General features: G+C 45.7%; 1 protein-coding gene across 2 annotated transcripts in view; it reads left to right on the top strand.

The window, feature by feature from the left end:
- The first annotated feature begins 1,360 nt into the window (after nucleotides 1-1,360).
- Nucleotides 1,361-14,762, top strand: part of NSMAF (neutral sphingomyelinase activation associated factor) — a 58,451-nt gene continuing 45,049 nt past the window's right edge. Inside the window, exons 1-3 of one of the 2 annotated variants that reach the window (XM_084791169.1) lie at nucleotides 1,361-2,230; nucleotides 2,690-2,776; nucleotides 13,753-13,842. In XM_084791169.1, the coding sequence (XP_084647295.1) occupies nucleotides 2,172-2,230; nucleotides 2,690-2,776; nucleotides 13,753-13,842 (236 nt within the window). In that variant the 5' untranslated portion in view covers nucleotides 1,361-2,171. The remainder of the gene's footprint in view (nucleotides 2,231-2,689; nucleotides 2,777-13,752; nucleotides 13,843-14,762) is intronic. The other variant, XM_084791168.1, reaches the window with a different exon arrangement.

Below are 14,762 nucleotides of genomic sequence, written 5' to 3'. Positions count from 1 at the left end.
CTGATGGCCTAGAAAGGCTAGCCAGTTTGTGTTGAGAACCCATTGTCTGTGACTCCCCAATGCTAGGGTTACAGGCCAGATCTGCCATTCCTTTTGCCCCCCTCCCCCACCTCCACCTTGGATCCTGGGATGTGCACTCAGACCTCCATGCTTATGTGCCACACACTTTGCTGACAGCTATCTCCCCAGCCCCATGACGCCGTGAGCCATCTTCAGCAAGTGCTTCAGCCTACGTAGATAGAGGACCAAAACAGTCAGTCAGTTCTCTCTCGACAGGTTTGAACAGGTCCTAAAAGGGGCTTAGGGCCATCCGAGGGAACCTTTAGAAATGATGTCAGCGCTTAAGTCTTTTAATGTGGAGAGGGTTCATGCTGGAAGTCCACAGGTTTGTAAACCAAGGTCAAAACCTACTTAAGAGGATTTGAAGGAACCTGGGTAGAATTTGGTCAAGGGGATACTCTTTCTTCACTCTCAAGCTACCAGGGCCACGTCTTTCTTCAACATTTCATTGAAAGACACGTTATAGTCTGGTCTATTTTTTTTTCCCTCACCTAATTCCAGCCAAATCAATCTCTCTCCTCTGACTTCATAGCATCTACTGTATTATTTCTCCTACAGAATTTTTTTCAGGCGGTACCTCAGCAATTTTCATAACCTTATTTCATTGTGCACACATGCACACAATTACACTTCTCCAAGGGACCACTGAGCCAGCATCTCCCAGTAACAGGATCCATGCAGCAGTGGGGTACAAGGAAGAGATTCAGTGACACGGGGTTCGGGATCTCTTCATTTATTACCCCCATTTCCTACCCCCCCCCCCCCACACACACATTGGCACCGACTAAAGACAGCTAGGCAGCACTGCTACTTTGCCCACCATTGTCTGGTTTTGTTTTTTAACCCCGCAGAACCGGTTTCTTAAGTCAATGGTAGGAGTGTTTCAGCACAGCTACAATTTGGAGGCTTGCTATCTGAGAGTCCCTGAAAGGTAAGCAATATCCACCTTATTCTCAGGGTATTGAGAAATCATAGCCCCTGGGAAATACGAGTCGTAGTTGGTGGGATAGATTTAATACAAAAGATAATCAGTATTGTTGAAGGTCGGAACCTTTCTTCACTGCTCGTGGGAGTTAAGTGGTGCAGCTACTCTGAAAACACTATGACAGTTTTTCAAAGTTCAGGGTGGAGTCATGAGGCAGTCTAGCATCTCCACTCCGTGATTTCCACGTCACTCAACAGAAATGAAAGCACCCACACACAAAAACGGGCACATGAATGCTTGTAGCTGTGTTATCCTTAGTAGCCAAGAGGTGGAAACACTGGCATGCCTGGCAAATGCTGAATGGTAATGGAAACGTAGTATGGGATACAATGGAATACACTTCAGTGACGAACGGAGATGTAATGTTGACTTATGCTGTCTCTCAGATGAACCTTGAAAGCATTATACAAAATGAAAGACACCAGACACCAAAGATCACATATTGTATGGCTGCTTTGATTCAAAATGTCCTGGCTAGGCAAATTCACAGAGACAGAAAGTTAAGTAGTGTTTTCTAGAGTAAAGGTTTGTGGAGAGGCAGGTAGGAGAGTGATTGCTAAAACGTAAAAGTTTCTTTTTGAGATGGCAAAAATATACTAATACTGTGCTAATAGTTGCACCTATCTGTGACTCTTCTTCCTAAGAACCATTAACTGCTACCTTATGAATTGTTTGGTGCTTGGATTATACCTCACTAATGCTTTTATTTTAAATAAGATAGAATGTCATCAATTATTTCAACGACCGGAATTTGGGACTGAAAACCCCAAACCGTTGTTATTTCAAATCCCCGCCGCCAATAAACTGGATGGGGTCGGGTGGGGGTGCTCCCGGGCAAGCCTGGCATGTGAGGTATCCTAGCCGCAGCAGCAGCAGCAGCAGCAGCAGCGCTGCAGAGGTTAGTCGGGGACTGTGTAGGACGCGGCTCTCGCGGCCTCAGGTCACCGCGCGCCCCTCCTCCGGGCCTGAGTCACGGCGTCGTCCGAGTCCCCACGCGAGGATGCAGCGGTGAGCGCCGTCCGGACGCCGCGGGCCCTGGGGCGCAGCGTGGGGGCTCTCGGCCGCCCGGGCGCCGCCGCTGGGGGACTGCTCGGGACAGTCGGCCGCCTGCGCGCCCCGGGCCTCCATGGCGTTCACCCGGAAGAGGCAGCGCGAGCAGCAGCTGCAGCTCTACTCCAAGGAGAGGTGCGCGGGGCGGGAGGCCGGACCGGGCCGGGCCGGGCCGGGCCGGGCGGCCAGCACTGGGGCGCTCTCCCGCAGGCCGTGGCCGCCTCCTGGGGTCCCCAGAGCCGCGGGGTGGGCCTGGGTGGCTGGGGTGTGCGGGACCCCGGGACGCGGAGGCAGGGCCGGTCCCGCGTTGGAGCGAGCAGCCGGCGGCGTCTCCCCTCCCCCGGCGCCCCACAGCCGGCCTGCGTGGGAGGCTGTTGGAGAAGCGCGTGCGGCCGGACGGTCGCGGTCACCCGAGGCCCACGGAGGACGTGGGTGAAGCTCCGGCCTCGCTCGGCTCCCGTGCCCTTGCTGGAGAGCGCACTTCCGCCCTGTGTGTCCTTCCCAGCGCGTTTTCCTGTGGCCCACACGCCTGCGGAGAACCCAGCTGTGCTTCCTACGGGAGGGAATGAATGCGGGCTAAATCGGTTGCGCAAACACCGGGTTTGTTTGTAGGAGCCGCAGTAGGACTGTCAGGTTGTGGTCCGGTGGCTCCAGCAAAGCAGGCTACACCTGGAAACGCAAGTGCGGCTTTTAATTCTGGGTGGATTTGAGGAGTCTACACCTGTAGCTACTGCTCGACCCGCATGCTTCCTTCATCCATTCATCTCTCTTTAATGTGTAATGGGCTGGCCAGGTGTTCCGTTCTGAAATTGCTTTTTCCTCCTGAGTTTAAATGGGATTTCTTTGTCTGGCACCAACGACTTGGTGCTCTATATTACATCCACACCAACGTTTTAAACGCTTAAATTGACGTGTTCTAGGACTTAATATTGTCATTTGTAACAATCCTGTGGCTTCAGTGATGAACAGGAAAATCGGGAAGGCAGAGTTTTGTCTTTTAGATTCTGATTTATTTTAATCCTCCTACACTGTTTTGTAAAATTAGGGGGACTCTGCCCTTGTTACTGTTTTATTTACTTACTAATTAGGCTCGCAGTACCCCAAGGTAAGGGTTGTCCCAGCCCAAGCATTTATCAGCTCTCAGCATCAACTATTTCCTACAGTCAACCCCAGAAGTTGAATTCTACTTCCTGATCACCCTAAATTTTTAATGTCTCTGCCAAATGGTTTTGCAATCTTAGGGTACACTTCATAGATATGTATGAATTAGAGGGGGCATTTCTGACTGTGAGATTTGAACGTAAACCAAGCAGTTCTTTAAAAATCGTAGAATTCATTTAAAAAAATAAACAACCGACCAACTTTTAAAAGTTAACCTTGGAAAACCCAGCCTTATTGAGACGGAAATTTACCATGTCTGCACACGTGGTGTCTCTCGGCTTATCTGTTATTTGGCAACGTTGAGAACAACTGGGCAAGATGATAAAGGCTGCCAGCTCCAGCTATCTCAGAGAACTGTTTCTTCCTCCCCACCCCCCACCCCCACCCCACCCCCCACGCCCCGGGGAGCGCGAGGCTTGCTTCAGCGATAACCGCAGGCCCTCACTGACCCCTCTCATACTGAATTAGGGACTCTTAGATTTCCAGGTTAACAAACAGTGACCTCAGAGAACTGAGAGAAACTGGAATCAGCCTCCTATGTTCCTCGGATTGCTGGTTCCACTGTGGTTCGAATACATTATATTTTCCACCAAAGTAGATGCAGCCCCTGACTGGGAGATTCTGCAAGGGCGCTTTGTTTGATGGGGTGGAGGTGACGAGGGGTTGGTGGTACTGTGTATGGCATTTAAGAGGACTAGAGGAAGAAGGGCGCTGTGATTGTTAGGTACAATATGAGACACTCAGTTAAATATTAATTTCATGTTTTTTTTAGCATATGTCCCATGTAGATTTGGGGACATAGTATACCAAAAACTTAGTATAGACTAAGTATATTGTCTATCTAAAATTCAGCTTTACCTGGACATCATGTATTGCAATTTGCCAAACGACACAGCAATACACTCAGACTTCTGATTCGAGTAAGCATACACTGGTGCTGTTTGCTGAAGTTAATAGAAAAAAAAATTCTTTAGTAATTTTCAGGAGTAGAGAGCAAATGGATGGTTAGTTCAAATTAAATGGTCTTGTAATCCTAATATTATATCCGGAGTCGTATTAATTTTACTGGCTATTTTAAATGCCATGACAAGATGTTGATGAAGGTAAATGAAAAAAGTAAAGAGACAATTCACATATTTGAAATAGCTGGGCATGAAAGAAATGGTCAGTGGGTAAGCAAATGAGATTTTACAAACTGCCGCTGAAGTTACTTCTATTTATGAATATTGCTATTTAAATTTTTGTCTTCGAAACTCTTTTCATCTTGGTGACTTAGCAGTTTAGATAGCCGAGACACCACGTGCCTGGAAAGGGAGAGCTGTAGTTCTGTTTCTATAACATAATAGAGTGAACAGCTTTGGGGGTTCTAAGCTGTCATTTCAGGCTAAAACATTAGTGAGTCTTAATCTTCTGTTGTATGCCTAGATGTTACCTAATCATTCACAGGCCTTCCAGACACTTCCACACTGCTCCAGGTAGTGCGTGGATACATAATTCCTTAGTTATGCTGACACTGATTTTATTTTGCTCAGCATATTTGGTTATCAATTGAGTTTGAATTTATTAAAAAATACTTTTTTCAGAATACTAAGAGATTTGCTATTCTCCTGTGTGATCTTCCACTTCCAATGTGGCGCATTCCAGTCTTCTGTTTCCCTCTCATAGCTTATGCCAGGTACTGGGAAAGAAGAGACATTCCAGAACCAGCAGCCAGTCAGTGGGGAATGCTAACGGATCACAAAGATTGTGCCTTTAAAGAAATTGGCTCATCTTTCCCGCATACAAGTCAATGAGAGAGAAAATGGACATTGCAACTATTTTGGCTAGCTTAGAACTTACATTGGCTTCATCAAAAATGCATAGGACCCCATCTCCTTATATCGTTGTTATGTCAAATTAACTTATTCCGAAACGAGAACCTACCCACAAATGGAGCTTGGGGTTTGTGCTGCATGTTTGCGCCAGCTCTGTCTTTTGAGTGGGATATAAATAGGAGTGGATGTGTAAGCACTCAGTGCTTCGTTTTAGTTTCTTTCCCTCCATGCTGTCCTCCCCAACCTCCAGCCCCATTCTTCTGTGAGATCGGGTCATCGGTAGTGCAGGCTGGACTTGAGTTATTGGCCCCCCTGCTGGTACTTCCCAAGTGCTGTGATTACAAGCGTGCATCATACCCAGTATTGTATTAACCACGGCACAGTGGTGCTTCCCTCTGTTGCTATGGTTGGTGTACTGGGGCTGGAAGATAAACAGCTTACCTCTGAGTTATATCTTAGGCCTGGATTCTTTTAAATACCACCACGGTCCCAGTTTTTACCACCAGACAGTCTAGAAATTGTGCTAACATTTAACTTGAAAGATTTTGGAAATTTTTTTTTTTTTTTACTTATTTTTTTCCCTAGTGCTAGGGATTGAGCACAGTGACTTGTAGATGACAGGCACATATTCTATCCAGTCCTGTTATTTACTATTAATTTGTATCTTAAGAGAAACTTTGAATTGTTATCTTTTTCCCCCGAGTGAATCTTTTAGGAACATCTAATAACCTCACTGTTCCTAGTAATATTTTTTGGTCTGATATTAGCATGGCTATGTTAAGGGGTTTCAAGTGATTTTCATTACATAAAATTTCCAATTTTTTAATTACTTCTATAATCTTGCTTTGTATATATTTCCTGTGAATAGTGTATTCTCTAACTTTAAACTTTAAAAAAATTACATTCTGTTTATTTATTTTGTGCACGTGTATAAGTATGTCAGCACACATGTGTGCATGTGTTTATGTGTGTATTAATGTGTATATGTATGCATGTGTGTATGCATACGTTCATGTGTATCTGTGTGTGCATGTGTTTGTGTGTGTGTGTGTGTGTGCATGTGTATATATGCGTGTGCGTGTGCGTATATGTGTATCTGAGTGTGGATGCAGGTGTGAGTGGAGGTCAGCTGCAGGAGTTGGTTCTCTTTCCACCATGTGGGTCCTGGAGCTCAACCTCAGGCAGTCAGGCTCGGCAGCAAATACTGAGCCATTTGCTGGCTCCTTGGTGAGCTTTTTAGTAGTTCATCTCCAACCTTTGTCTTAAGAAATGTTCACTTATTGTTGCTACAGATGTAACTCTGCTGTCTTCTTTGACTTCCTCCCTTCCCTGGGCCCCCTTCCTTTGGATTAAGTGAAGTCACTCTGTTCTCTTTTAATTTTTCCTGCACAGTATGGGCTTCTATATTCTAATTTTATCTTTGTTTTTTGGTGCTGATGCTTGGAATTTTAATATTTAATTTGATACCTGAACCTAATCATTCTCCTTGCCTTCCCATCAGCCAACGTGCAGGCCTTGGCATATAATTACTCCTGTTGTTCCCTACTAAATTATAGTCCGCTGTTGTTCAGGTAAATCTACTCATTAAGCATTATGCGTGCCTGATTAATAATGGTGTAGCTTTATGTGCGTACTTGCTACTGTCTTTGATGGGTTTTTCCTTCTTGCGTGTCATGTCTTCCTTATGGAAATTTTCTTTCTTAATAATGTCCTGGAAAAGTTCCTCTGAGCAGGGTCTGATGACAATGAAGGGCCTTTGTTTTTGCATGTCTAAACGTACCCTTATTTTGCCCTTGCTTTGAGAACAGTCCTGCTAAATGTATCGTTCCCTTAGGATTTTAAAGATTCTAAACAAAGACAGATGGACAGGGGATAGCCCCAGACTTGCTGGAGAAGCAATAGGTCATGATACTACTAGCAGAGACTCAGTGGGGCGCAGGTGTGCCCTGCTCTCTTCCACAGCACTGAGGTACCCAACTTCAGCACTTGAGATAGGGAGAAACTTGAACCTTGCAGAATGACCAGGGGGCAAGATGCAGCAGGTCATGCTTGGTCCCCTCAGGCAGCCCAGAATTTGTGGCTGTCTTTACCCTCACTGGGGACTGACTAAATCTGTAAGATCTGGCAGGGTTTTGGGGTATCCCTGGCTGTTGTCGTCAAGCGTGAGCATGTTCCCTGGCATCATCTGGGGGCCTAGGGTCTAAGCCTGTGGACAACCAGCATTGATGGCCTTAAACCCAAAGCCATGGCTGGAGTCTTGGCAGCTTTTTCATCTGCTATAGACCAGTAGTACTGCTGTTGAACTATTTATAAGCAGAATGTCTTCTCTGGATGCTTTGGAGGCCGCCTCTCTGTGGTGTTTGCTGCCTCATCCAGCCCTGCTGATTTCTTTAAACTCAGATTTACTTGGCCTGTTTTCTAAATAAGGTCATCTAGTCAATATCCCCACTACATTCTTGCAGTTGAACTTAAGTAATTAAGTAAATGATTTGACAGAGTCTCATAGCTTAGTCGTGTGTGGTGGTTAATGTTGCCGCCTTGACTGCATCGGGAAGCCTCTGTGGACTCACCTCTAAGCATGTCTGAGGACGTTTTCAGAGAAGATCAACAGAGAGCAAGACACATCCAGAATGTGAACGGGCTTTATGTGGTGAAAGAGGAAAAGGAAGGGGCCTGTTAGCGTAGGAGTTTTCGCTCTGGGTCCTAGAGCATTGATGCTAACTGCTGCTGCCGCCTCCCTGCTAAGATAGACTAACACCTGTGAAGCCCTGTGTCACACGAGCGAAACTAACACACCAGGACTGAGTGCAAACTAGCATTAGCACCGAGTCCTTGGGCCCACATTCAGCCTTCGTCCACTGGGACTTACTGATTCTGTTTTAAATTCAGCGCATGTGAACTGCTGGGCAACACCTACTGTTTTGGTCTCTGAAGTTTAAAATGAGTTGGGATCTTAGCCTGACTTCGTCGCACACAGGTCAGCAGCGTGAGTATGCCTGGAGCTCGCTAGCCAGGAGGAGACATGCACTCCATCCCTGGTCCACATCAGAATCTCCGTTTACCAATCCTTAGATGATTGTGTGCACTTGAAGGTGGGAGACTATCAAGATAGTGTCCTTTGGCATCCGGGCTTTCTGTCTGTTAGCTTGTTCTTTCCAACCAGTTCTTTACCTCTACGTTGTCCTGAAGGCCCCTGGGATGTGGCGGTGTGTGTGTGTGTGTGTGTGTGTGTGTGTGTGTGTGTGTGTGTGTGTGTGTATGTGTGTGTGCGCGCAGATTGCATACAGGGCCCCAAATATGCCAGGTAAGCACTCCACCCCAGAGCTCTATTGGCCAGCCCACAGGCCTGAGTCTTGATGAGGGAGAAAGCTGAAGACTACCTTTATCCTCACAGGTTGTGGAGACTTGAAATTAAAAGCACCAGGCTTTATGGGTAGCATCAATGGAAGGGGTTCATGTTAGCTGGGCTGGGTTGGAGGTAGTTAGTTATGTCACCCGTTGGGAAGAGAGTATCATTTCCTAGAGTCCAGCTAAGGCGTGGAGCGTTAGCCTTGCTCTGCAGGGGAAGGGCGGCAAAAGTCAGCTGAAACAGTGAAATTGGTTTTGCTAGGGAACCACTGCTTCAGCAGAGGAAGAGGGACGGTAATTTACATGAGGCAGTGGGCGCTGGAACTAGACATACTATTTCATCTCTCGGATATTTCTAAGCAGATTTGTAGAGCATGGATAGCTCGACACTAATTAGAAACACCTGGGAAGAGGGCGCCTCAATCCAGGAAGTGCCTCCATCAGATTGGCCTATAGGCATTTTCTTGCTCGCTAATTAGTGGGGAAGGGCCTAGGCCACCACCGTGGGTGATGGTACCCAGGACAGGTGGTTCTGGGTTGTACAAGAAAGGTGGTTTTACATGAACCTGGAAGCAAGCTAGTGAGCAGCGTTCCTCCGAGGGGTTTCTTGATTTCCTGCCATCAGGTTTCTGCCTTGAGTTTCTACCCTGGTTTCTCTTAAATTAGTGGTTCTCAACGTTCCTAATGCTGCAGCCCTTTAATACAGCTCCTTATGTTGTAGTGACCCCAACCATAAAGTTATTGTCATGGCTGCTTCATAACTGTGAGTTTGCTCTCATTATGAATAGCAATGTAAGTATCTGTGTTTTCCAATGGTCTTTTGTTAAAAAGAAAGAAAAGAGGTCATTCATCCCCCAAGGGGAGCCTCACCCACAGGTTGAGAACTATTGCTCTAGGTGAGCTGAGCAATCAGAAATAAAGCTTTTCCTCCTTAAGTTGTTTTTGGTCATGGTGTTTATCACAGCAACAGAAAGTGGTGAGCTCTGAGCACCAAGAAGCACAATCCCTGTCAGTCTGTGGATTCAGGACCAGAGTGGGTGGGGCCCACACAGAGAGGACCTTCTAGAAAGAGGAACAGAGATAGCACACTTAAATTCATTTATTGCCGACCATGTCAGTGGATGGAAAAAAGTGACAGATGTGTACCTGGGGCAGAGCAGAAGACAGGAAGTGGCAATACTGACAAATGCTGAGAAGGTTCGTTGAGCTAATTGCAGCACCTCACTTCCCCTTTTACAGTTTTAACTTATCCCTATGCAGAGAGCTTAGGAGGTTCACTTAAATCTGAACATTAAAGAGAAAGTAATGAACCAACTAGCAATGAAGAAACCTTCAGAAAAAGCAGTGATGCAAGGCTACCCATTTGAATCAAGGGATGGAGGCCTTACCTAAACCTAGATTGTAAAGAAAGTAGCATTGAAAGCGTCAAGTAAAAAAAAAAAGTGTGTGTGTGTGTGTGTGTGTGTACACATATACATATATGTCCATTATTACTGGACAGTTCTGGAAAACATTTTCACCCAAGAAGTATGCACTATCATCAAAAATATAATTCAGTCCCTCTAGTCTGAATTACCTTTGCTGGAGAGTTGTAGAAAGCAAGGCAAGTAAACACAGAATGGCTTTATAATAAATAGTGTCCCTCCAAGCTGTTTTGCACATCTGAGTCCAGAAGTTACAACCGGCTTCAAGAAAGTTGGGGGCTCCCCTGAATGGAGGCTTTAAAAAAACTTTTGTAGGTTAAAAAAAAAAACAAAAACATTTCTTGAAGTTGTGTTTGAAATGAGAACGTATGTAGCTATTGGGCAGGACAGAGAAAATGGCTCTTCTTTTGTGCTCTTTTAATGCCAACAGCCTTCGTCTAAAGGAGACTTTCATAAGATGTGGGGGAGGGGTGCAGAGGACGCGGGGGGGGGGGGTGCTGCCATAAGAGTGCAGGAGGGTTTGAGGCTAGGATTGCAGTTGACTGGGAACGTTGAGAGGCGCTGGAAGAGCGAGTGTGCATGCACTAGCTGGTGTTGGTTCTAGATGGACAGATTGGTCACACACCACAGAAAGAGGAAGCTGTCACTAATCTCCAGCATGAATTACCAGTGAAGTCCCACCCTGGCACTCTAATCTCTGTTGGCAGAGATCTGATTGGTAGGTAAAAAATGAAGTAGATTTCCATCACCTTCACTTGGGCCGAGGATAAAGTGTTTCCGTTTTGTTGTTTATTGTGTGTGTGTGTGTGTGTGTGTGTGTGTGTGTGTGTGTGTGTGTCTACAAAATTAAGATGGGAGATTGGTGTTCATATAGTTAGATGGAATCTAATTTAGATAACTGTTGAGAGTCTGAAAAGAATTCTGCAGAATATGGTCTTAGCATGCTGGGTGCTCTGAGCTAAAGAGCGGGATAGGCCTCAGAAGGGAGGCCTCCGTCCTCCTGGCTCTGTGCCCTTCTCTTCTGAAGTGAGTCATGACTCCAGAACTCCCCTTCCCCGTGCTGTCTCTCAGCACCTAAAGCCCTTCTCCCTTAGCCAGCCGCAGAAACTAGAAAGGCCAATTTCTGTTCCTCTCTTGAAGACTTTCCCTGTGAGGGTCCTGACCGTACATGCAGAGGCCAAGAGGACTCTGAGCAGAGCTGTTGTTGAATTCCCTTTCCTGCTAGGACTCCTTTGTCCCTCGCCTTTCTGCACAGCTGTCTTCCTTGTCATGTCTCATGGACTTTACCATAAACGGGAGGCGGCTTTCCCTAGGTCTTTGGAAGGCTCTCCTGTCCTGTAAAACTTTGATTAAATAAACTTGCCGCACTCTTCTCTCGCATACCTGACTTTGTTATGGAGTGTTGAGTGTGAGTATTAATATGGACAAGGACAGATTTTGGCTGTTTCTGCTCCTGTGACTCTCTTCAGACTTTGCTAATGTTTGGTGGTGCAATAGTGTATCCAGTGTGCTGTCCCCAACTGTAGTCTTGCTTTGTATGTCTACCTGTTTTCTTAATCTCCCCCTTACTTAAGAGTCTAAGAAGGGTTTTGCTGTTTGTTTTGTTTTGTTTTGTTTTTTTAACAGCCAGTTCGTTCAACCACCTCTCTAGTAGGAGTAAGACAGCCTCGCTTAATCTGAGTGAGTTTGGGTATCCACGGTAAGGTTGACAAATCCCAGACAGTGTGGCTTTCCCATGTCCTGTGCGGGGTGTCACCCAGGTGTCAAAGCACTTTTTCCGTTGAGCTTGTGCTAGATTTACATGTGTGACCTAGATACAGATCTAACTGGTAAACACGTGGACCCACTATCAGCACGATTGGGAATAACTGTGGAGCCGCTGTGCGGGCCACGACTCACATCCCTCTGCCTGTCTGAGGAAAAGTGACTGGTCAAGTGGTAGGCATATGAATATGCCTAAAATTTCAGGTGATGTGAGGATAGAATGACATGTGTTTATATATAATATTTAATATATGTAATACATATATAATATATATAATGACTTGCTAAATGAGGAAATGTATCTAGAAAATGGCTATATTCTATAAAGATGGGCTACACTAATATTATTCAGGGCCATGGGTGCAAGTCTCCTGGAGAATCCATGGTTTGCTATAATACCAATGCGCGAGAGCACAGAATCTCACAGAATCTTGAAACTGCAAAAGAGTGACTTTAAGGTGTTTTAAGCATTAGATTTTTTACTTCATAGCATATTGTTTAGAAATTATAGTTGAAAGTTAATTGAAAAAATTTTTACATAGGAAGTACTTAAAGCAGACACCAGTAAATACTTCAGGGAAAAACAGCAGCTCCTTAAACCGATATTATTAAGCAGTATGCTTTGGTTACATTCCTTCTCTGTAAGTTTGTATTTCTTGTAAACTGTAAGTATTGTTAAAGGAAGAAAACCTTTAACTTACAATAGATTTAGTGCTAAAAAGTGGATATGCATATATCGTAATTACTATGTGGGAGAACAGCTATTTTGGAAGTGCTCTGTTCCCTAGCCATAAAATGATGCGTGTGTCTTGGCTTCTGCACTTAGTAGTTGTAATCTCATGAGTCAGTCTTATGGGTCAGGTTATCACTCAAGGATGTTGATTAGAGTGCTCTGACTTCTGTTGCTCGTGTTGTCTCAGCCCTTCAAGTATTATGTCTGTCCTACGTGTTTGGTTGTCACTCTATAATGTCTTGTATTCATTACGTCTTGACCTTTCCTCAGACCCTGCATTGTCTCTGGTAACTTTGATTTGTATTCTGCTGGTTTCCATCTTGTTCTTTCACATTCGAAGCTACCGATCTGGGAGTGGCTTTTCCAGCTGACACCCGCAGGTACTGGATTTGGGGGAGTCCCGTGCTTGCACTGGATTTCTGATGTGTGGAACCATCTCGTGAGGCTTCTGCGCCGATTTTCATGTGTGGCTAGGTCTCCCATCTGCTTCTGGCCTCCCACAGATTGGCTCCCCTCGCTTTCTTGTTTTGATAGCTCTCTAGTTTGCTGTCCTCTTTGGGTTGTTTCGTTTAAAAGTGTTGTATTCACATTTTGGTTTTGTTCCAGGAGGAAGCAAAATAAATAATATTCAGTGTAATCCACATTTAATGTAGACATCTTCCCCCAGGACAGCAGAACACCTTAGATGTCTGAAGTCTGATGCTGTCAGAAAGCTTTCTCCGTGGCCCTAGTTTCTGTCAGGGTGTCCTCCCCTGCTCTGCAGCCAGCTTCTTTTCACTCTTTGGCCTTGTGCTTATTTCTGTGGCAGTTCAACTAAATTATTACTTGAATATTTTAGCTGTGTGCATGCTTGTGCACACCATAGTGCAAGAGTGGACAGCTCTCAGGAGTAAGTTCTTTCCTTCCACGGGGGTTCCGGGGATCACTCAGGCTTGAGCAGCAGTCGCCCTTATGTGAAACATCTCACCAGTTTACGTTTCTGCCATGTCTTCCTGTTAAAGTTCAAAGCACTTACAACTTAAGGACTATACAATTCAGTCTATTTGTTTTATTTTACTTATTAGACATGAGGTGCCTAAAACATCAGCTTGGCTGTCACCATCCTCACTCGCGTCTCCTAGAGCTCATTGCCTCACAGGAGTCATAAGAGCTGAAGTCAGTGTGGGGCATGGTGTCAGGGTAGTAGGGGCAGGGAAGCCTGGCTTGTGCCATGGGGGGAGGGGGGAAGGGGCAGTGACGCGAAAATTCCATGGGGAGGAAAGCAAGGTCTTCACAAACAATTTCACACAGTTAGGAACTTTTGTGTACGGAGAGAGCGTGTAGCTTGTGAAGGACTCCATGTGGGGATGTGGGCGCAGGCGTTTTGTGCGCAAAGTCTTCTGCATCTTCTGTATCTTCCTCTTCCACGTTTAGGTTTTCCTTACTGCTGCTCAACTTGGAGGAGTACTACTTTGAGCAGCACACAGCTTCCCACGTCCAGCACCAGGGCAGCCACGAGGAAAGGTGAGCGACCTCACACAGCTCTGTGTGAAGGGTGACATGTTTAAGATGAATGCAGGGCTGCATGGGGTGGGGGAGGGGGCCCCTCTTCTCTCTCCTTAGATGGGAAGTGACATGGTGGTATGGCTTATAGTGGCTCCTTTGAGGCTATCACATCACTTTGCTCCTGTATCCCTTGTGTCACACGGCGCCCCCTACAGGGTCGCTGGGTTGCAGTAAAGTAATTATCAAAAAAACATGTGGCAGAGCAGTAAGGAGTAGCAGCCTCTTCACAATGAAGTAACAAACTACAGTGGGAGCCAGAGCACAGTCTGCTTTCTCTGTAACTACTAATTCCTCCTTTAAAAGCACAGAGTTGTGCATCAAAGCACGTTTTGTCTTTGGATTTTTTGTTTTCCTTATACAAATTGTACTTCAGTGTCACTAAATTGCTGGTTAACATGCTATGAAGTTATTCTTAGTTGAAACATTCTAGCTGGTAAATACAATGGAGTGATAGATTTTAAACCCCTGCTGAGGCAGTGGATCTACATGCAGCCTTTGGGCCCCGTGAATGGTTGGTTTGGAGCAGGCACAGCCATTTGTTTCCTTGTAGCTCAGGTTTGAACACCCTGTGGCTGTCTCATCTATAAAGACACATCTGCCTGGCTCTTCAGAGAGACTACACCGTAATCATGTGGTGTGTCATAATCTTCAAGGGCTGCTAAAAACCATTAGGTGGAAGGTTACCGGGAAGCTCTGTAATGGGCAGGGCAGGATGCATCTCACCTCAAGTCCCTAGTGTCTGCTGATGTGGCCGTGTCTCCCTGCCCCGAGGTTTTCTCAGATGAGGCAACAGAATCTGATCTAATCTCAGAGATAATGTAAAGGCACACCTTTAATCCCAGCACTTGGGGAGGCAGAAGCAGGCAGATCTCTGTCAG

Source organism: Acomys minous (assembly GCF_964271855.1).
Source record: "Acomys minous genome assembly, chromosome: 1".
NCBI lineage: Eukaryota > Metazoa > Chordata > Mammalia > Rodentia > Muridae > Acomys > Acomys minous.
This window is presented reverse-complemented; position numbering and strand designations above follow the sequence as displayed.